Source organism: Phycodurus eques, chromosome 3 (genome assembly GCF_024500275.1).
Source record: "Phycodurus eques isolate BA_2022a chromosome 3, UOR_Pequ_1.1, whole genome shotgun sequence".
Lineage (NCBI taxonomy): Eukaryota > Metazoa > Chordata > Actinopteri > Syngnathiformes > Syngnathidae > Phycodurus > Phycodurus eques.
Window position 1 is genome coordinate 15,725,709 of NC_084527.1, and position 24,467 is coordinate 15,750,175.

The 24,467-nt window shown below is 39.9% G+C and overlaps 1 protein-coding gene across 4 annotated transcripts in view; it reads left to right on the forward strand.

The window, feature by feature from the left end:
- The window catches only part of arb2a (ARB2 cotranscriptional regulator A), a 213,512-nt gene that overhangs the window by 100,334 nt on the left and 88,711 nt on the right, over window positions 1-24,467 (forward strand). For all 4 annotated transcript variants that reach the window (XM_061672243.1, XM_061672240.1, XM_061672241.1 and 1 more), the window contains one exon: window positions 22,213-22,329. In XM_061672243.1, coding sequence (XP_061528227.1) covers window positions 22,213-22,329 — 117 coding nt within the window. The remainder of the gene's footprint in view (window positions 1-22,212; window positions 22,330-24,467) is intronic.

The window sequence follows — 24,467 nt, forward strand, 5'->3', positions numbered from 1 at the left end:
TGATTAAAATAAAAACACAATGTGGTTTGCGCTGTAGAGTTAGCACATGTTATTGACACTCATTGATATAAGAAATTCACTGATGGTGTAGTGGTTCAGAGCAATCTCGGAGACAGAACCACAGAAAACCGAAGATTCTGCAATCTGTAACTTACCTATTCATCCATCTTCATTGCGAGGGGTGAGCATGAACGTGGAGGTGTTGGTGGCGGCGGTCGTTTTCCGGAAGAGTTGTCTATCCCAGTCTAACCTATGTGCTCACAAAGTGAAAAAAATAACAGTCTTATTGGAAAGGATGTGGCGGCATTATATAACATCTTATATAAGAAGGCTTCTGTCTCTTGGCGCACAAGTGTGTGGGTGCCAACTAGCCAGCCGCCACAACAGCCCCTCAAAAAGTATAGAAATGAGCATATCTCATACATGTTAGACAAACTGGCCAAATGTCTTAGCGACACCTTCTGTGCAGCCCCATCCATTTTTATATTTATCAATTCCCACTCGTCGTGTTGTGTGTAAAGTGAACAAGTGTCAGTGTTTAAGTGTCCGTTTTCCACCCGACACTGTGAAGGAGGAGGAGAGGTTGCCACTAGCAAAACAGTACTGGGTGAGTCAGCCTAAGTTGGAGAAGTTAGTTCTACTTAGCAACACTGTTTTCTTTCCTTCTCTGCCCCCACTCTATCTTTTTGTTCATTTCTTTTGTCCTTCCGGAGCCTCCCTCGGCCAGTCGGGGTGACCCTCAGGGCAGCAGCCGGGCCAAAGCTCTGCCCTCTGTGCAGGACTCTCGCTTCATGACTGGCATGGTAACAGCCGGCTGGGAAAACACTCCCGCTTCTATGCCCCTTTTTGCCTTTGTTTAGTAGTGCCAGGGATTTCTTTTACATTAATTTATTGATTAGGATTTTTTTATGTTTAGGACCTCCTTCAACATTTTTATTTCATTATGTGATTAATAAAGTATATCAATCTATTTATCTAATCAAGACATCAACATTTATTGAGACATGGAAGACACAAAGCCTCTCATGAGTGCAAGTGAAAATTAAATTGCAGCAATCTCGCAACAAAGTCCAGATTGATGAACTAGTAATGGGATTTTACAGGAAACGCTTAATGAATAAAAAAAATACTTTTTTTCCTGTATATATCTTTTTAGTCAGAAGTTTCCCATTTCCACACTGCTTCCTTTGTTTGTGCTTACCTCACCTAAGCACATCCAGGACTAAGCTCACTGCTCAATGCACAGACATGAAACTGATGGATCTTTTTTTTATTATTTATTTATTTATTACATTAAACAGATCCCAGTCAGACTGCAAACAGGTTTATTCCTCAAAATGTATTCCTTGAAATGTACCACATGAAGAAAACAACTATGTCACTCACCAAATACTTACGGCTCTAAATGCTTTAATGTTCAATGTTTAAGAATAGCTTGAAATTTTAGCACACATTCCACTAAGAATCAGTTTATCAACATTTTCATTTCATTTAATCTCCTACTTCCAGTAAAAAAAATATTTTAAAAAACAGTTTCCTCTTGTTAACAATGACAATACAAATAATTGCATATACATGGAGGAGCTGTATATATTCTTTTAAACATGTAACTTATCACATGGGTAATGTGTTGGTAAGGCTTGAACATGGATATTTGAAAGGTTTCAATTAGAATTTAAAAGTGTGTATCGAAAAAAATATTCTAACAAAAACAAACAAACTACAAAGAGACAAACTAATGGAAAATCTCTTCATTCAATGTTTTATATGCACATCTCAACCACCCTTTAAACTCTAGAGTGCTATCATGTCTATTGCGTCTGGAGGGGCTAAAGAGATGTCTTGTTCCTTTTTTTCCCCCCCTTTTTTCCCCTTTTTTTTTATCTGAAGGTTTTCCATAGCTAGCGGGCTTGCATTGTGTTGTTTCCTGTGAATATGTTCGTCTGCGTGTGCTGATGTGGATGTGTGACTGTCTTGTTCTGCGAGTGGCTGCACAGATAGTCTGCGGGGTTATGTGAGCCTGTATATGTGTAGTAATGTGCATTTATACGCGTGTGCACATCTGTATGTGTGTGTGTGTGTCAGTTGTTGCCGGGAGAAGCCTGCATCATCCTAAACAAAACAGCTTGGTGGTTAGGAGCTATCAGAGCCACGTTAGGGGAGGAAAAGAGGAGGAGAGGGTGAGAGGCGATGATAAATGACTGGGGCACACTAGCAGAAATTAGTGGAGCCATATGCAAAGCTGTGGCGTTTTGTTTGATGTGAAACAAAAGGACCACCATGACAAAAGTGCCTGCCGGCCCTCACAGCGGGACGGCAGCCCTCAGGACAGACACCATCAGCACTAAGAAAGTGTGTGTGTCGCTACGCTCTTGCCTGCGCATGAATGTGGTAATGCATGCATATCATGCGTGGCGCTTCTTTCCTGTCCTGTCTATATTATGTATATTGTCCCCTCTGTTTTTGTCCATCCTTCATAATGACATACATGCCGAGCCCTTTGTACACTGTGAAAAGACACGGTTTCTTCCTCACCAGCGCTACAGCATATTTGCTCTTTTAAACGAGTGAAATATAGACATCTAATTTCCTTGTGAATGAATAGGCATCTTAGAGAGCAGCTCTCCTCTTAACATAAGGATGTAAATTGAACTGTTTAAATGTCACGGCTAGCAAGCTGATTTGATTTGAATTGATTTGCTTGTTTCTGGAGAAAAGACCTCCCTTGCCAAATCTTAGCGGTGCTGGCTGCCGCAGATAGACCAAGGTCTTTCTTTCTACCTCAACAACACATTGTAGGGCTTCTGAATTCTTCTATCTGCTGTGATTATGTACAAATGGCCTTCATTTACCATCCATTTCAAAGCTGTACTGCTGCATTGTGACTGGAGGCAGATGACGCAGACCAAATTACAGCGGGTTTGCCGCCTGAAAAGGATACTCTCACAATAGGCTTTGTGAAGTATTCCCTTCAATACAACGCCATTATGCTCACCTTTGTTGGTGTTTCTCTCTATGTTTTGGGAGCATCGTTGGTTTCTAGATTACATTTGTAGTGCCGGGGAGGAATGGGGGGTTGGACTCATCTGCGAGTCTTTCAATATCCTCATGAATTGTGTGTTGTGTGTTTTGTGTTGGATTTGCTTTTTAATTGACCCTATTTTATGACATGTTTTGTGTCCATGTGTGCTTACAAGAAAATCAAGGCTCATTAAAAACTTCAATACAAACTGTTATAGCTGATACGTGTCACAGTGTACATTCCATTCATTCATGTTCCTCGCATGTCACTAGCATGCCCATGCTTTTTTATGTTGTCCATATTCTGAATGTTTGAGTCACAATGTAACATACAGTATACCATGTCAAACTTGCTGGCCATCGACTGCTCATGTTGGACTCTTCTTTTCTTTCCACCGCATATCCTCAAATAGTGGCTGGAGGCATTTTTGTTGTGGACAGTTCCAGGCATTTTTTTAAAGCAGGTGGCTATTTTGCTTGAACAATGTGGCCAAAGCAGACAAGCACAGGTTTTGGTAAGGTTACGTTCTTAAGATGAAACCAGATTTAGTTCTCCAATGTAGTAAGCAATCCAAACGTCAAGTACAGTAAAACCCTGTTTATCACTCGGGATACATTCCAGTGTCACCCACAGTAGGTGAAAATCCATGATACAGACTGTTTAAATGTGTATCTATATTTTTCCCCTTCCCACATGCTTTAAACACCTTTACACTTATTAAAATGTACTTTTCAAAGGATTAGCACCTGTTCTCACTCTCACTCGCACAGTTCTCCAAATAAGAGATAAAGTGTGCTTGCTTCAAGCTGTTTGTAAGTGAATTGAAGTTTGTTAAATTGACACAGAAAACTAAAAGAGAAATAAATGTTGTATATGTAAACACCAAAATGTTTAACCATATATAATTTCACCTAACGGACGTCTGCTAGCTTAATGTTCACATAATGTGAAACACCATAGATGGGGTAACAGTAATTGACATAGATGTTAGGCTAAATATACACCTTCAAACAAGTGCTACTTTGACACACACGGAGGAAACACAACACATACAAACAGTATACAACAATACTCACAGGCATATATTCTCTTTGTTCTGTGGGAACGACTATTACTGGAGTTTAGTTGGTATCCTTCTCTGCCTCTTCTTTATACTGTAAAAACCCATTAAAAACAGTCATTTAAACAATGCGATAAAGCAGGGGGTCAAACGATGAACCACGATACAGCGGGGGAACACTGACTACGCATTGCGCCGATTAAGATGAGCTGTACTGTGATTGAAACCTCAATGATGTATTTATTATGCACTAGCAGCACTGCTGTTAGATCATGCTAATTTGTTTTTGTTATATGTTGTAGTTATATTCACTTTGTTTAAAAACTTAGGGAATGTGATGCCCGTGTTGTGTTTTGATCCAACTTTAGGAGTTCATTTCCTAGAGGCAGACGTGGACCTGCTGCTCTCTACTGTAACCCAGAAAATGGTCACTATGCCTCAGGAATCACTTCCATCTATTGTTTCCGTTGTCTCTACTCATTAGTTGTTTTTTCCCCCACTATACTTCTCGTACTTCTTGGACAGCACTATCTATAATGTCATTACTCTTTCATCCGAGTTTTTGTGTCTGTGTAACCAATAGTTAAAATCTCATGCACGGTTCCTAAAATGTTCTGAATCATAATAGACAACTGAAAATAATAGTAATAATAATAAGTCATTAATAATGGACTAATTCTCATTCATGTGGTATTTTTTATTCATACTCATTTTTATTATTGATGAAAAGGGTAATTTGTAATGTCTGAGCATCTTGGCTGACTGGTCAAGCACTCTTCTCAGTGTGTTTGTCAAGACAAACTGATGTTGCCATGGTGATGTATTAGAAACTCATCTCCGACAAGTATAATTGAGGGTCCATTCATAAGCCTCTCTCTTGTTGTCGTCTTATTTTTCTCTGTCGATAAGTGGAAGTGAAATAACAATCTGTTCTCAAGGCTCAAAGGATTGTTCTTGACCATCCCAATCCATGCCATACCTAATTCTTGCCTGCATTTTTTTTTTTTGTATGCCACTTTGTAATGTAAGAAGCTCAGCTCGTTCATATGAGTTCAGTGAAATCTTAAGGGATACATCATTACATATTTACTGGCTGAGGCTGATCTTGCTGTAAGGTCCTACCCTGGTCCCATTGATCTAGTGCGCATGTTCACTCCGGAGGTTACGGGACGTGTTTCCATTTGCATAAGGCCCTGGGCAAGGTTCTTTCCACCATTGATTGGCCTGTCCATGAGCACCTCGTTCGTGCCTTCTCACATTGATCACTTTGTTTTTTTTCCTGGAGACAGTGCTACTCAGAGTTCAGCTGCAGCTCTGGTTCAGCAGACCTGTCGGAAGAAGAAGGAATGACACGGAAAGAGGAAGGACTGATGCAAGAATGTCATGTCACAGTGGATGGATGGAAAATTATCTTTTGCATTTCTCATACATTTCCTTTAATATGCACATTTGTGCTGTTTGCAGGACTAACTGTATGCAGTCAAAAATAAAGGGAACATTCTTCGTGCAATTTCCTAATCCAACCTCCATCTTCGTCTTGCCTCATCCTCCTCCTAATTGTGGTTTGCTTTTGTTTCCTACCAAAAAACTCCCCCCAAAGGTTTTCCTGTCATTTCTAAATTATTTTTGGATGGAACAATCTATTAATAAGATCTGTAAAACTGTTTAATTTTGTATAATAACGTGGGTTTGGGTATGTGCCGTTACATGCATGTTGTGGGGTTTGTACTTGATTATTACAGAATACTGTTCATATGTACGATTATCCACTGTGGCAGTGCAGGGCTCAAACCCCCATAATGCACCTCTTCTCTTTGTTCCTCTGCACAAGAGCAGTATGCCGCTTTGTCTGCCACTCTCCAGATTCCCCTTGGTTCGTAGCCTCCGAGGCAAGGTCCCGCTCTCTTCCCTTTTTGCCTCTTCCGACCTCCCTCACACTGTCATTCATCTCAAACAAGCCTTCGACACCACAGAGGATTTCTCCCAACTTCTCTCTGTGGTGTCAGTTTGCGTTTTCAGCCCTTCTTGTCATTAATTGATCTTCTGGCCAAAGCTCCTAGTTTTTGGTCACATTTTTGTCTCATGTTAGTCATATATATAGTTACATATATATTTTTTTGTTCATCTTAGTCATTTTTCCCTCAGTATCCTGACATCAGTGACTACAGCTTAATGTCAGCCATTTTTTTAGTAGTATCCCAATGTGATACTTAAATTCAGACTGAATTTTTTTTTTTTTAATCCTACCGGTACATAAAGTAATGTGCGAAAATTACTTGAAAAGGTTTTATGGGTTGGCTTGAATGCCCTTTTCTATCTTTTTTTTGATAATCAATTAATTCCAACCACTGTGAAAATTGTTCAGTTTTGTGGCAAAATGTAGCATTTTCATTAAATCATGACAGTGATACCATGCAATATTTTGCGTCCCTGGTTGTCATTGTACACATGCTGGGGTTTACACTGTTTAAAAAGAAGAGTGCCTAACTTTTTGTCGAAATTTATACTAAATTATCTCAACATCCTGTTCACTTTCTCTCTCTTCTGGTCCCTGTTCGCAATGGTAAACTCTCAGAGGAATGTTTACTTATTGTGTGACAGCTGATTTGAATTCAACTTAGAAAATGCAAATTATATATTGTCCTTTAAAAAAATTGTGTTGTAGCGTTTTCTCTCTCTGTTCTATTTTCATTTTTTTTCTTGTGCCGGCTTTCTATTCTTCTCATTGTGGCATTTCCACGCGTTCACCTGCTGTGTCTGGGTGAGTCAGATGGTTATGACCCAGGTCACCTTCACCAGCGAGGGAATACGCTCGCTTGACGTGAGCTTTAAATGTTCCACAGATGACATGTTGACAGCTCCAATGAATCGCTTGTCACTTATCATTTTTCCTCCCCCTCCTTGCTAATTTTTCTATAAGAACACAAACGAAATACAAGAGGAATCTTTAGGATATTTGCAAATTGCCACGTAGGCATGGCGATAATTCATCACAATTAGTCCCGTTTGCTTTTTTGTCCCTCTTGATTGTGAATGGTTTCACTCTGAACTGAAAGTAGCAAGAAGAATAAGTCTCAAGAACTGAAAAGAGGGAGCGCCTTTTTCTGAAAAGCGGTGAGGACCAGCTAGGCGGATCCTGGTGCAAATGTCAGTGAACTCATTGACTTTAGGATTGAAGTTTAAACCATCTTTCTCCTCCTCTGCTATTCTGCTCATATTTCTTTCTCATATTCGCCTCTTGTCCATGACCCCTTTTTTTGCGTGCTTATCATGGCATTGTTAGTATATACATTTCAGTTGCATTCTGCTTTAAGTGGAAAAGTGATTGATAGCAAATGAAAAAATAGTAGCTGAAGCACTTTTGTGTGCTTCGAATTGACCATTTTGTCTCTTATCTGATCCATACGCTGCCCTATATCCTCCATTACTTATGGCGAGCCCGTGTTTGAATCCTTTATGGCACTTTTTTTTTTTTTTTCCAGGGGCGTGTTTTAGTTATGTACTTGCGGTAAAACATATTTAATTTTTTAAGCCCAGAAAGCTGACAGTGAAAGGAGATGAACTGTTTTATGTGCCATTTTAGGGCTTTATGTGGTGTGAAATACGATGACGGTTATAAAAGAGCCAAAAGGAACGTAGAGGGAGGACTGTACAAGGCGAGCGAGGGAGAGACTCTGCGTATTGAGTAGCTTGTGATTTGTTCACTGAGTTGGAGGCTCACTGGAGGTGATGCCTTGTTTCATGGTGCTGCACGGCACCCCATCTCCTGTCCCCAAAAATAGGAATCATGCGTAGTTATTGCAGATTTTCACATTTTATCTTTAGTGAAAACATGCTATATGTTTTCTTTCCTGTGGTGTGATTAGGATTGTGACAAGTTGCTGCCATCTTTGTGGAATTCTTTTAAAAAATCATGTGATGAGCTCCTGAAATGCCTTTATATCATCCATAACAAATATATTCAGGAAAAAAGACTTGATTTCTAAAGTACTGCTTACACTGCTCTTCTCACGAATAATTTAAGTTGAGTTTTTAGAGCAAGTGACACCGTTTGAAACGTCACTGTAATTTTGATGCATCGACTTGGAAAACCCTCAGAATTATTAGTGGATATTTTTAACTGAAACTTGTCAGCCAATTGGAGAAGTGGTTCCCCGAGTAGCAGACGAAACAAAATGGTCAAGGACCTCTGTTGGGAAATAATCAAGATATACTGTTTTACTCTTAATTTGAAGGCCTTTTTCAACCATATTTTCTATAGACTATATTGCACAAAAACGTTACCCAAAAAGGCCCAAAAACTCAATATGTCCGGAACCTATCGTAAGAGTTTCGAAATTCTTGGTGCATTGTACAGTGGACCCCCCTGCATGCTTGCGGTTGGGGACCCATGGAAGCACCTATTCACATATTTTTATTTTTTTATTCTATTTTGTTATTTATGTTTGTTTTTTTGGGGTTTTTTTTTATGGGGGGATCCAACCCCCGTTTTTTGTGAAAAACACTTATTGGCAGCATATCTCAACTTTTTAAAGAGTTTTGTGAGTGTGAGTGGGTGTGGGTGTGGGCGTGCGTGCGTGTGTCTGTGTGTGAGTGAGTGTGCACGCGCAATTGTAATGGCCATCAATTATTCACAGATTTTCGCTATTCACAGTCGGGCCTGGTTCCTATCCCCGCAAATATGGGGTCACTGTACTTAGGATGAAGTCGCCATTCCAACCACTCTTAGCCTTTTGACAGTCTGTCATTTTTGGAAAATCTTGTCACATTGCAAATATGATTTGATTCATTAGTTTGAGTCCGTTCCGTTTACAGTTAGTGAGTGCGTCTCGTTCCTATTTCCTATTAGGTAGCATCCCAAGTGACACTTCCTGGGACATGGACATTTGCTGTCATACAATTCCTGCATGCTTCTCATCCTCTTCTCTCTCGCAGCATCAAAGGTTAAAAACATCTTGCTTGTGTCACAGATCTTTTAACCTGTAAAGCCCTCCACAACAGCTGAAGAACATTTCGAATACTCCAGCAACCCCCTGTGCTCACGCTTGAGCTTTCATCCCTCCCTTCCCTAGTCCCCGACCCCCCCCCCACTACACCTCTTCCCTCATGTGATGCCACTTGTGTTATGACCTCCTCACCACTAGCTATCTTCTCTGTTCAAGTGTCGCTTTGAGTCCAGTGTGTTTATGTGTTGTTGCTAGTTTATTTGGTCTGGTTTCTGTCAAACACTAGGGGGCACTGCCTGTCTTTTGCTACCCCTCTCCTCTTCGGGCTTCAAAACAAGTCTGTTTGTAGAAATGTGTGTCTTGTGTGTGCTCCGCTTGTTCAAAAAAACAGTCCCTCAGTCTGTAATGGATGACACGGAGCTGCTTTCAGACAGGCAGGCACCACGTCTCCTGTGGCCGCTGGGGCCTGCGCTCTGCTCTGCACCCGTCTTGCAAACCCCACATTCACACCCGCCATTTCTGCTAGCTGAACGCAGGTCTGCGGGCTAATGAAAAGGGCTCAAGAGGAGCGACAAGTCATCTTCCAGACACTTGTGCTCACCTTTAACCCTCAGAGACCCATTCTGTGTGACAGCCCAACACCACCCTTGTCTCTCTGCCCACGTTGGCTCTCCATCCCTTGGGTCACGCGGCAAAGTCGGCCTGCCCGGTTGACGCCAAACACTGCTCGCTAAGCATGGCGTTAAACAAAGGTAGGAAGGACCAGGGGGAAGGGAGCGACTGCATTGTTTATTCAAAAAAGACTTCGATATAGACCTTGTCATTTTGGCGACATGCAAAGGAAGTGTCTTTCCTATCACTCTTACAATGTTTCGCACCTTTGTTGAGAGAGTTCTTTCGGCCATTTTTTTTCACATGGGCATCAACCTTTGTGACTCTGCAAACATGTATGTTGTTTCCTTATGACTACTGCATAAGGAGGTTTTTTTAAAATTATTATTCTTGCTAAGCAGACAGATGATGAGTGGTGTTTTGATAGTGCTCATTGGCAGCTCCCGTCCAGGCAATGTGTGTTGATGGGGCTGGACGACTTGAAGTGCCGCTATTGTTTTGAGGTGTCAAACCCAACACAGAACAAAGAGGACGGGAGAAATGTGCTGTGGTCGCCCATCAGCGTGTTACAAAGCAAAGTACACACATATTTGCACTAACACACATCCAGACATACACGAATAAATACATTTATGCTGTACATTCAATATGTATAAAGTTGCTCCTATGCACACCCAAAATAGCATGTTACCTGGAATCGTCATGGCTGATGCTTACTGCACACACACACACACAGAAGCTTGCACAAACAACCATAAAATGACAAGATAATCATTGCATTCCAACATACCTTCTGTGTAAATGCCTTTTTTTGCAAGATAAATAAATAAATACTGTATACTGTTTTCCTTTCAAATGTTCTCCAGCAAAGGCTCTAATTACCATACACCGATGAAGACTTGACAAAGGTGTAATAGTTAAAAAGGTAATTTGACTACAAGTTGGAGTTTGGGTGAGGAAAGGGGTCAGCGTGCTTTCCTCCAACAACCCCCTCCTTCCCTGATGCGCCTCTCTCTCTTTAATGGTTTATTCACGCTTTTCGAGGACTTTTTGCATGATTGACTGACAAGGTCTTTTTCCGAAATAGCATCTTCAGTAATGAGAAATAATTGACTCCCTAATCAAAAAGGGGGTTGATGGAATCCACAAACCTCGCTGTAATCTTCTGTGGCATTTCCAGCAGAAATGACAGTCCTCATAGCTTCAGGCAATATACCACTTTGATTTAATTGCTTTTTTTTATAAGATTAATAATATACTTTATGGTGAATTGTGTATGGCAGTGCATACTGTGTGTGAGTGTCCCTCACCCTTCTCTCAGGTTGTGTTAAATCAACAGTGTCTATTGAATATATGTACTGTTTATATGCTACATTTTCAGCAAGGGAACTGCTGTTTACATCATTTGGTGCATCGCTGTGGTATTTTATTAATTTCCCAAGAAAGAAAAATAATAATAAAATTCAAACCAATGCAGTTTAGTTTTAGCCAACTTAATTTCAGTGCACATAATAACATCCATCCATCCATTTTCTGTACCGCATTTGAATGTTAATCGCATTGCCATTTAAAGGAATTTCAACAATTTAATTTTACTAAAGTCAAAAATATATGTTGGTTAAGTAGTTCAAGTTATTGGTGTTTGGAATAAAAAAACAAAGGAGGAGATGTTAAGTTGTCCCTTGTGCCAATAGTTGATAGTCAATAGTGAATTAAAAATATATATATATTTGAATAAGTCAAATTCATATACATTTTATTTTTTTTACATTTGGGTTTTAACAGACAAACTAAATGATTTTAGGTGCTTACGTCAAACATAAGTTGTTTTATTGTTTTATCTTTTAATCTTTCATCTAATGGTTTCTAAATTTAAATGCCTTGAGAACTGCGAAGTGTTTGCTAGATATGGCAAATTAACTTGTAGCCTCTCCGTCTGTCCAATTTGTAACATGTCTTCAACCCACTTCAGGAAAGGCTGTTTTAAATCATGGCTAGTGGCAATGGGAAGTTAATTTAAGATTGTTATATATTTCCATTAATTTCAGTCAGCCTCCTGTATTTTTGGCTCTCTTATGTCCTTCCCTTGAGTACATGTGGATGACACAACCTGTTTCTTTTATAATGTGTTCTTTTTTTCCTCCCTGTGGCACAGTAGACAAGCAAATATTAAGAACCATTAAAAAAAGAAGAGCGAAAGGAAGAACTTTTTTCTTCACTTTTGTCTTTTAACCGTAACTTTCATTATTTTTCCATCTTTGGCAATCGGGTGCTCTTCATTCAAGGGCGGGTCGGAGTGGCTCTAGAAGTTAATCCTCCATGGATCCTCCTCTTGCATCCTTGATGACCCCGCACACACACACACACACACACACACACACTGGCACCCATTCGAACCTACACACATATATACATGCTTAAACCTGTTTTGCCAATAATGTGCAGAGCAGCAGGCACCTCCAGATTTTGTGTTTTCTCATTTAGTTCTCCTTCTCCTCTTGTCCGTGTTGTTGCTACCATTATTTTAGTTGTTCCACCTTTTTCAAACACTACTCATGAACTTAGCTTTTACGTGTTGGTCTGTCTACAATTTTTACAATGTTCTTTCTTTAAATCCTCAAAGTTTTTCGCATCAATGATGTGAGGGAAACTTTTGCAAATAACCTATTTTGTCACTACACACAGATATTTAAAAATGGCATCCTACATGCCAACTTTGGGCAGTTAATATGTAGAATGAGTGTGTATCAGTGTCTTGGATGAGTGCGTGCGTGCGTGCATCGGTACGTGCGTGCATGTGTCAGATATGGACTGCAAAGTGTCGATTGAAGACAAGAACAGCAAACTATCGAAAGGAAATCAACTATGCTAATGGTTTGACTGCAATAGACTATCGTTAAATGCAAAAACAATGTATTTGAAAATTACACAATAGCTATACAGGTACAGATTTACAAAACTGTGTTAAAATTTAAGGGGGGCAAAATATAAAATCACTAGGGGGTCGTAATCGATGAGAGGATTAGCTGGAAGCCACATATTAGACATGCTCTAGCAAGCTGATCGAAAGTAGTGAAACTCGTTGCCATCATTAACAAAGTGACAGCTTGGACCTTTAACCCTTTTACATTCTGTTCCGTTCCCTATAGTTCTACCATATTCATGATATAATGTTGGGTTTTGGGGAAACAACTACAATTTGTGTGTGTACGTGTATAGGTATATTTTGGGTATATATGTGGAAATTATGCATATATTATGTTTGTACTGTATTTGTGTATTTTTGTATTGCACTTCTTAAAAGGGTAGGTTTTGATTACATTTTAACTAATTCCTACTCTGTCTGATCGGCAGTACACGGTGATTCACAATGGGAAAGTTATACTGTGGATTTTATTTCATTGCTTTAGTTTTTTTCATACTGCATGTTCAAAATAAAATTAATCAATACATTATTCACAATACAAATGTTGACAAAGTCTGTGTATGGGATCCGGCATTTCTACCTTTACCCAGATTTGCACTAAAAAAGTATGCACAATGCATTGAAAAGTACTTTTTGCTTAATCCCACCTTGTAAGAAACTCCTCTAAAATCAGAACCCTCTTAAGTATTAAAACAAACCATTAAATTTAGGCCACAATAATTCATTTTGACATATATTATTTGGTGTCATGCTTTTTTAATCATTAAATCTCTTCTTATGTGTGTCCTTCTATCGTTCCCTCTGAGGTCTGTAAGGTGACTTTCTTCCAGTAACTTTTTCAATTTTTGCGCACAGCAACATCTTTTGCTGCTTTTGTTGGTCCGTAGTCGTCTCCTCCTTGCCAGAGTTCAGAGAGGCCTTGTTTCACATCCGTGTCAGTATCACCCTAAGTTACCGCACAGAAGTCTCAGCTCCCTCCTTGACACACCACTCGTTAAGCGCACTTCATTTCGCCCTCCCTCCTTCGCTGTTCCTCCTCGCCTGATCCATCCTGGTCTCCAGCAGAGAGTCACCCATCCGAAACTTTGTTCAAACAGGGTCATCCCTGGCGTCCACTTAGAGGCTGTCCCTTTAACCTGCTCTGAAATACTTACGGCTATTATTATAGCTTATAAATCATTAAGAAACTTTAATTATACAGAATTTTCATGGTGGAAATGTGCAAGCTGACACATGGGAAGGGGAATTTAATGGGCCAGCAAGTCCCAGCACCGTGAGGGAAAATATTGAGGTTAGGTTTCTATTTTACAGCATTGCCGTAGGGTTGGGAGACAAGGAAGAGGAGAAGCCGAGAGGGTGAGGGAGGGAATCAGAGAGCGAAGGCTTGCGGAGAAGTCTTCATACTGTGTGAGGTATATAAAATGTTGCTTGTTGGCTGTTTTTTTTATATATTTAGAAATGAATGGAATGTTGTTGCGGTAACTATCACAATCATACATTTTAGCATATGTACATATTACAGAATCACTACAGTTAGTATTGTTGTCAACCATCTGCGGAGTCGCACGTGGCACCTGTAAAATGTAATCAGTTTAGCGTTTTCACGATCCGACCACATGATCAGAAATCATGGCCATTCACTGAATTTTCAACTGAGGTTAGAAATAATGGATTTATTTTTGTTTCTTCATTAAAGGTCACTAAGCAACTAAATGATCCTGGGGAACAAAGATAATGCTAAATGGAACAGTGATAGCTCAGTTTTATATTGCACAATGGAACATTTTGCGTTTGTATGGTGGAGTGAAATAGAAAACCATGTACACACAAGTGCGGAGGATTCCACAAAAATACTCTTCATTTATTCAAGCTGCAACTTCTTAAGCACGGTTCTACAGCACCTACTCAAACGCAAGTGGCTCAGACTTGGGGAGGTGGAGGGGTGGAATAATAATCGGTATATCATTAAATGAGATACGATACATTGTGTTTTCCTAAAATATGCCTTTTATAAAATAATAATTCTCTGTTTTTATTGACAAAGTTAATTAATTTATTTTTGTGGTCGCAGTTTGAAGTGGTGTAGAAATGCATTACATCATACTGAGTGTTTCTAATATTTTGGTTCCCTTTTTAGTTTCGTGAGTGTCAGAATATTCAAACCATATTTCAGTGTTATAGAAACCACAATCAATCAATGAGCATCCACGCTAAAGCGTTTTTTTTTTTTTAATACAACTCTTGCACTGGATCTCATTAGATTATGTTGTGGCCAGTCACTGCACAAATAGAGGCAAAGATTGTCCAGTATGTTGAAAGTAACTGCTGATTATGCAGATGGATCACTTAGCAACACCCGTGTGGAAGTAATATAGGGGAGAGAGAGACAAAACACTGCACGTACCATTATGCATGACCCAATGCGCTAGCACATAAAAACTCTCACTCAAATTAATCATCAAGAAACTAAATCCATTTTCTTGAGTGTACAGCAATTGCTCTCCACCGGGCTGTTATTGTTTATGATCACTCATTACCCACAAACCCATTTTTGTCCCCCCCTTTCTTCTTCTCCCCTCCTCTCTTGCCCTTTCTATCCACCTCCCCTCCTCCCTTACTGTCTTCCTCTTATTTTCCACACGGGCACAAGCGAGGCGCAGCGCCCGCAGCCGGTAGGTTTCCTGGCACGCTGCTTCTCATCCTCTGCCTTTTGTTTCCACCAGTGGACAGCCATTCTTCACTTATGCTGTGTCAGTAAATATTTATTGCCCTTCCTTTTCCTCTCCACTCCCACCTGTGTGTGTGTGTGTGTGTGTGTGTGTGTGCGTGCGCGCATGCGTGAGTGTTTGCGTGCATGTTTACACGCACATTGAACATATGCAGTGGTGAGCCACCACATCCCACTACCCCCCGACTTTGACAATGTCACTCACCTAATTCCGCAACTCACCCAATCAGTCTCCCCGCCACTCCATCCACGCTTCCTCGCACTCTCCATCGTCCCTCCATCATGCATGTGCCGATAAGCGGTGAAAGGAATGAGAGGAGGAAGTTGTTGCTGTTTTCTCCTGCTTCCTCCTCCCTTTTACAGCCTCAGCCTGAGTTCACGCTAGAGGTGGGGGCAAATCTGAGAGTAAATGCATGTGACCTTAGCGCACACAGGCCCTCGACACACACACAAACACACTCAGTCCATCTCCCAAGGGCCCCCATGGCATCGTGCTGCAGAGGGTTTCCTTCCTGCGGTTAAGACAAAGGAAGCTGGGGACTGACAGCGGACCTGGGTTTGCCGCTTCAAAGTCGCAGGAAGGGCTGGTGTTGTCTCTTCCTGTGGGAGGGTGTTGGAGCATGAGGGGACAGACGCCTGTGTTTTCACAGCCAGGGATGAGTGTGTTTGTGTGTGTGTGTAAGTGGATGACACGAGATACGCAGGAGAGCTTGAGTACACCACACCCACAACTATGTCCACCTCTCTCGGACCTCACATTTAAACTCATAAATGCAATTGAACACAAATGAATCACCCCAGTAGTGAAGTGCCTCATCAACTTTGGCCTGTGTCCACGAAATTGTAGTTGTATTTCATGGAAGGCTGCTCCAAACACGCAGCAAACAAAAAGAACCTTTTTGGAGAGATACTAGTCTGCTTCTTGACTACTTAAGTTGCCCTCGACCAAGGCACTGTGTACCCCCTTAACACTACTACCTAAAAGAGGCATTAGCCAAAGTAAAACCCATTAAAAATTATCGAGATAACGATACAGATTTTTTTTCCCCCTTTTGTAAACAATATTAGGCATTTTTTCTAACAATGCATCAATTTTAGTAACAAAATTCAGGCCTAGGCTAGAGGTACAGTGCATATAAAAAATATACACACACCCATGTTCTAATGCCAGGTTTTTGTGATGTAAATAAATCTGACTAAGATAAATCAATTTAAAACCCAAATTAATATGACCTATAATCTGGATAATGCAATTGAAAAAAAAATGAAATATTTTAGAATACAAATACACAACTGAGATCAAAATGTTGCAAAAACACAAAGGAAAAGAAGAATATTGTGATAATGACTCCATCATTTTCAAACAATCATGTCAAAATGTAAAAAAAAGTGAATGTATTTTTTAATGAATGTATTTTTAACATGATTTATGGTCCTTTGCCATTTTCTGGGGTCATTTACAGACAGAAGATGCCCATTAACCAAATAAAAACTAACTCTAATTTTGGCCACGATATGAAGAATTTTGGGATTAACTGTATATGAATTTGCACAGTATCGTTGCTGTCGGGCGGAATCCTCGCATCCCAGGAATTAAAAAAAAATGCCATCTTGCTTGAGTTACCAAACATCGCATCGTTCAAATTTGTGTTAAACTTTATATTGCTTATTATATACTTTTGTGCAGCAACATAAACACATCACACCAAAATCATGCTCAATCACACATTTAATAGATTGAAAATTCACAAAATTATTACGCTGTCTTTCGATAAAATGTCGTCAGCAAGTCCCCAGCCGTCCACATCAAAGTCTGTGCTCACACCGACCAGACAAAAATCCTTTAATACAACTATTGTTAGAGCATCTCCCCAAACTCTTTTTCAAACATCTTAGATACTCCTCAGACAGGTGAGCGGTCAAGAGAGTTAATAGTTTTTCTCTTCCCAATCTAATAACATCACTTTAAATGAGTAAAAATGAGAGACGTATGGGGATAGACCAATAGTATCTACTTATGAATGAATATGAAATTGACCATATTTGGACCTATAAGGTTTCAACCGACGACATAAAGGTCACTGTCCAAATTATGGTGATCTTGGCGGAGGCTTGTGTTTTTCTTGCTCTGTACTTCCAAAGTTAAGTTCATAAATGAACTCGTGGCATAGGATTTTTCCGGCTCAATGTTCATCACACTGACTGCTCGCCTCGTACTCTCTGGCAGCGACAGGACAGTTAATCAATCAAATATTTAAGCAGTGCTCAGTGGGTAGTCTGACATTATCTGTGGCGCTTGGCAGTACACAGTCCAGGCAGGTTATGTTTGAGTCTAGCGTATGGTTATGGGGCTCTATCCTTCCCATCATTGCACTTTGCTACCAACAGTGCACTCTTCTTCCCTCCTGTCACTCTTGTTTTGTGCTTGTTATTTTTCTGCTTTCTATTTGCACTTGCGCTCTGTTTATAATTGTGGCTTTTCACATTGGTTTTCTGACAGTGAGCAACTCTCCTTAAAGAGCTCCCATCTTTATGTATTTGCCTGCTTCCCTCTCTTTTCTACCCATCTGTATTCTTTCTAGGGATGAGTCTGCCTGTCTCCCCAAGGGGATCTCCATTGTGGATTACCATTCTTTTTTGCCTAATTATCTAGTGGCTTTCACTGCCTTTGACGCATAATTATCAAAGGCCTAAATAATTGTCTTTTATTGTTGCTGGTGTTTGGATGTAGCGTCAGCAGAGCAGTCGCAAGTATGGGGGCATCAGAGGGAGAGGGAAAAAAGTGAAAAAGTATTTTTCCCAAAAAAGATTAGCTTTGCATTTGGCGAAACAATGTCTCTTTATCCTACTGTGTATCAACTCTGACCAATTGAATTATTCTAATGTCCCCATTGCTCCTTTGCTCACTTACTTTACACATAAATATCCTTTGCCTGCCCATTGCAGTGCACATTGTACGACGGTGATGACAATACAATTATGTGCAAACGTAAAACAGAACAATTATCTGGCTTTGTAGCAGGAAGCAGCTTTAAAGACTACATATTATACTTTGCTCAGAGTCCATGTGAGAGATGAGATGCAAGGGCCAAACAAATGTGTACGTGTGCATGTATGTGTTTCTATGACTTACTCTAAACTTGCCAGGGGGTTGTCTATTTCAGAGGATTTTTGAAAAGCTGGGTTTAGCTGAATTTTGCCAACCAGGGGTCGGAGATCTATAATGTTTTGGTCTCTATGGCAACCGGACCCTCTTCGGAGACCTCAAAAAAATATCTGGTTTTATAGGGGAGCAGCGGAGGGAAAAGGATTTCATAGTTCATCCAGAGTTTGAGTGGCTGTGGGGTGGAGCTGAAGTTGAGTCATTGCCATCAATGGTGACTCTGCTCTATTTTCATGGTTCAGAAGATTTTAAATGTGATGTGCAGTTGCACTTAAATTTAACAATGAGGATAGTGATTCCCATATTTTCAGCCACACACAATAATAAACAATTAAACCAGGTACTGGTTAAGTGACAGAACCAGTTGATCAGACTGATGTAAACTATTTATTATCCAATGGACAGGGAGTTCTAATCTTCCTCTTCACGTTCAAGTTCCCGCTTTTGCTGTGGAGGACAGTGAATGCCCACTTGTGAAGTGTGCTAAACGAAAGACAATTATCCTTTTCAGGATTCATAATTATATTTCCAGTTCACAGCATTCTTTTTCTCTTTGTTTTCATTCCTGTCTTTCCTTTATCTGTTTGACTCATCTACGGTCAACCCCACCATCCCACCCCACCGTGGCTCACCCCCACTTGAACTTTCCTCTGCATATCCAGCTGCTTTCACGTTACAGGAAAGGCCAGCACAGAAACCACTCAACATCTGCATGTTGCTTTTAGCTCACCAAGTATATCCACGTGTTTCTGTTCCATTTGCCTGTTCGATACGAGACACAACAACTGGTCTGTTTGCTTGTTCAAGCATGTGGTTGCATAGTGGATCAGCGTGCCTAACATTCTGGATAACTTGCCGACAACGTAGGTAGTTATTGAATGATCACGCTAGCGAGAATGTAGCATCATTGTTACCTCCACCAAGGAGATAACACCGTTTTTCTTTGGGACCTGTGATTTGGTGTTTTGTCAGAAATAATGGTATCTTTCAAGTTATGTGTCAGATACAGATTTTTTTTACCCGGAAAAAAACGTGATATTAGGACCTCATGTCTCATAATCGTCTTTTGATGTCAAACTTAAATGTTTTCAGTCAACAGCCAAAAGAAAATGGAATTGGCCTCACTGTTCCAATATTATTGGAGGCGAGTATATATGCAGTTTGGCATCATTGACGGTGAACTATATGGACCTGAACCAAATAAAGGTTGTTTCTCCTTGGTCTGTGCCTGTGCTCCCTGAGTGCCATTGTTGTTGTAACTATGAGCGGCAAAAATGCTTGTTTTTGCTTTCCACTCTTACTAACCGCAGTTGTCACTGTGGCTTGACGAGCAAACTCTGTATTGTAAAGATTACCATAATTTAGAGCCACATTGCTTTGAGGGCCTATTTGTCAACCTATTACCCCGAATGTTCAACAAGTCCCGCACATCATGAAGTGTATCTAATGAGGTGTCTGTTGATGGTACACTTTATTATTATTTCTTTACAAAGTACTCAAGTATGTCTACATCCACACAGATTTTGCTTAGTCTATCTTGGTCTAACTTTGAGAATGACGAGAGTTACAGTATTACATCACTGACCAATGTTAATCAATGTTCCTAATCTACGATAGCTGTTTGGTAGTTTTTCTTTTGTTCGTGTTGAGCAATGAGATGATACATTATTTCTCTTACAGTTTTTATACCTGTAATGACTGTTCAATCACACGAATATTACCCACTGATACTACACTCTATTTCCACCCAATGCAATATTGATTTTTGTTAGGCACTTACAATACCTGCACGTAAATATTACATCCATCAATTGGAACAGTGAAAATAAGTTTTGACAAGACTCACTCAATAGCCATCATGATTAAAGTTTTTCATGGCCAGTCCACTGTCTCCTGTTTCCTGGCCTCTGCTTGTGGCCCCTTTTGACACAGGGACAGGTCTGTCTGGCTCAAGCCAGAAAACAGGACCTTGCTTGACACATCAAGTTAAGGGTTGACTTTGCTACTCCCACAGGCCTTGTTCTGCCGGCGGAAAGCTCTTCAACCATGCATGAATGGGAAGGCCGTATAGACGATTTTATGTGTGCATGACTGTTGAGAGTTATGTAATGGAACGGACATGCGCATATATATTTTCTTTGGGTTTTTTTTTTTTTTTATATACATTCATAAAATGGCTAAGATTCTCCAGTAGCTATCTATTAATTGAACCGTAAATAAAGGTATCAAGCGTGTTTTTAAATGCAGTCCTAATTGCCATTTATATAAGTCTATTAGCCAAATTCTACACCCAAGCATAGGTTCAGTCAGGCAGTGAGACAATCCAAATCAGAAGATTGGTGCTGCACTGCGTATCTAAACGAGTATCGCATTATCTATGAATTTATGGTAAACAATGGCCAGCATCAAGCATATTGTCAACTATGTAAGTTGTTAGTTGGTCGGTCTTCTTTCAGTTGCTTGAGGCAGCTGTCACACATTCATGGGTAAAAGGATCGAAGTTGGATTGATGTTGCCTTCATAACAGATGTCCAGGGGGAGTTTGAAGCCAAATTCAGTTTTAACAAAGGGCCTTGAATCCTTGCTGCTGTCTTAGACCATCTGACACAACACGTTTCACACCTTTTAAATGCATCCTTTGTACTGTACTTTCATACTATCAGCTCAGCTACCCTATGTTTCATCTAAAACATATTGTATTGCCTGTCTGGCCTATTTATTTATTTATTTATTTGGGTAACAATATATTTTTGTTATAACCGTAAAAAAAGGTTATTGATATTTATACATCAGTCAACAGGTTGAGTTGACTTGGATAGTTTTTGACACAGTGTATAATCTTTCTTACACTTGGCAACTATTGTCAGAACATTTTTGTTCAAATTTGTTTGGTTTTAAAGTATATATAGTCTTGTGATTTAAAAAAAAAAAGTGGGCTGTTGGCCTTGGCAGAGATGTGCGCTTCGAAAACTCTCCTCGTCTATTACATTTTTACAGCAGGAAAAAGCCGAACACGACTACAGTAGTCCTCCAAAATGACAAGCAAAATATAGACCACATGACAGAATATGTATGGTTATTTTATATTGTGGCATGTGAATATTTCTGAGCCAGAAATCACTAAATATAGTACTGGTGCACATTTCCCATCGCCGCCTCACTAAATGTACAGAGTAAGAGATTGTTAACCTATTGTTGTAAGCCCTGTTCTCCTTTCTTCACTATTTTATCCTAATATGAAGCGCATTGAAAAGACTCACTCCCAAGGTCTGGCTCCAGTGCTCCTTGGGGTGGGTCCAGCGGTGTGGGAAGTCTATTGTAGTACGGTAACAAGTCCTTTGTGTGACATTTTCCTTGGCGTTGACATTCAGAGGGGAATAGGAAGATGGTCCTGCAGACGCCACTTTCTGTGACATGTGAAGGGAAAAGGTATTTAGAATGGGAGCCAAGGTATTTGAACGTGCACAAGGAAGGACATTTGCTCAGTACGTGACAAGGACACGCTATAGTGGAGCAGCTCTTTCATATTTCAGTATAGTATTAGGCTATACATATGGTTGAATTTGTATCCATCATTTTCAAAAGTAGTAGCATTGTAAGAGGTGTAGGTATGGAATATGTTGCTAAAATCAAAACGGACATATCTATCATATTCGAGTTATGATATTGACAAAGTACCGGTGCCATTTGGCAAGCAGTGAACATGTGACAAGTCACTATCATATACTATGCCTTTCTTTTGCTCTTCATTGCAGATGAATCACAGAGAAACCGAGGTAAGGAACAAAGTGTGTGCAGTGGCTCTGACGGATTCGGCTCACAGCATGTGGCTGCAGGAGACCAGTAAAAGCACACAGGACTGGATGCAGCAGGTAAAATGTACGCATACACACATACAGAGGTGTCCACTAGTCAGTCACAACATTAGGAGCACCTTTGCATTATAATGAGACCAGATTTCGAGATCAGAAGATATGAATGCTCATTTAATATTATATAATATACGGGGTTATATATTATTGACATTAACTCCAAAAGATTAAATTTCATTCAAAAGATAATCTTTTCGCTTTAGCTTACCTTATTTTTGAAACCTGTTGTGTGCTTAATGAAGTGTCCAGTATGTTGTACAGTACATTGGTCCAGTAAATTCTATCATTTATTGACCTCCATCACCTTCCTGACCTAAACTTGCACCACATTAGAAGTCACATGTAACAATTTTTTGCATTTGTTTTCCATCCTTAATGTCTGGACTGCCCTTCAATGTATGTCTTTGTTGACCCTCTTTGTGTTTATGAGAATGTGTGTGGGGTCAGTGTGCATGCATCTGTGCGCGCAAAAGCATGAGAGGTTCACTGTATAGACCTATGCGCATTGGTGTATGCTTCATTTTTAGGAACTGTCTCTCCTGGTGTGACCTGTGCACCACTTTCAGCACCTGATCTCCCACAGTATGCACATACAGATGAGGACTATCTTAAACCAGAACTGCTCAACAACAATGGTTGTCGCAAACACGAAGCACGCACATGCATACCTTTTATTTGTAACCGTCCCACATTTAGATCCCTTGCCTTTTGATTGAGGGCAATGTACGTGTTGGTTTGAGTAGCGATATCCCTCTTGTCTTGCATTTCCTATTTTTGATCTATCCAAGGGATGCACGGGACACATTATAATTGGGATGTTAAACGATTTTCTATTTGTGATGATTACCCAGAACAATAGAACTAAAATCACTTTCATTGTCCACTAGGAGGAGTGTGATGGGCAAAAATAAATTTCTTGTACTCATTAACCTAGTAAGTCTAAATACAAGGTATTTATTTCTGCAATGCTACTATGCATGCTCTCTGGTACAGGGCTAAAAAAAAAAGGAACATTGGAATGAAGTTGCACATTTATTGATTTTTGCTTTTTTATGGGGCCATCAAACCGAATTTCAACAACGGCAGATATCCAGCATTGTGTGTTATTTCTGTCGGTTGTTTATTGCAAGAGAAGCTTAGTTTGATGATGGGCATCTTTTATCATCCACACCATTCAACTTCTTCCAAAACCTTTTGGTGCGGAATTATTTCCGTTGGACTCTAACGAGGTAAAAAAAAGTAAATAAATAAATGAATAAATTTAAAAAAGCTGCATTGACCAAAGTCAACTTAACTTTACTGCTCACTGTAAACAGGGTTTTAGATGATTTTTTTTATCAATTCGCACTCAACAGCCTGTATTATCCATCCATTTTCTGAGCCGCTTCTCCTCACTAGGGTCGCGGGCGTGCTGGAGCCTATCTCAGCTATCATCGGGCAGGAGGCGGGGTACACCCTGAACTGGTTGCCAGCCAATCGCAGGGCACATATAAACAAACAACCATTCGCACTCACATTCACACCTACGGGCAATTTAGAGTTGTCAATTAACCTACCCAGCCTGTATTAATGTTCTCTAAATCAAAAATTTGATTGAATACATGCATTTTTAATAGGTGATTTGACTTTATTTATATTGTAGACACATCACACTAACGTAGACACACACATATGCAGTTGGTACGTAAGGTTTTCAGACCCCCTTAAATTTTTCACTTTTTGTTATATTGCAGCCATTTGTTAAAATAATTTAAGTTATTTTTTTTCCCTCATTAATGTACACACAGCATCCCATATTGACAGAAAAAAACGTAATTGTTGAATTTTTTGCTGATTTATTAAAAAAAGAATAACTGAAATATCACACAGCCATAAGTATTCAGACCCTTTGCTGTGACACTCATATATTTAACTCGGGTGCTGTCCATTTCTTCTGATCATCCTTAAAATGGTTCTACACCTTCATTGGAGTCCAGCTGTGTTTGATTATACTGATTGGACTTGATGAGGAAAGCCACCCAACTGTCTATATAAGACCTTACAACTCACAGTGCATGTCAGAGCAAATGACAATCACAAGGTCAAAGGAACTGCCTGAAGAGCTCAGAGACAGAATTGTGGCAAGGCACAGATGTGGC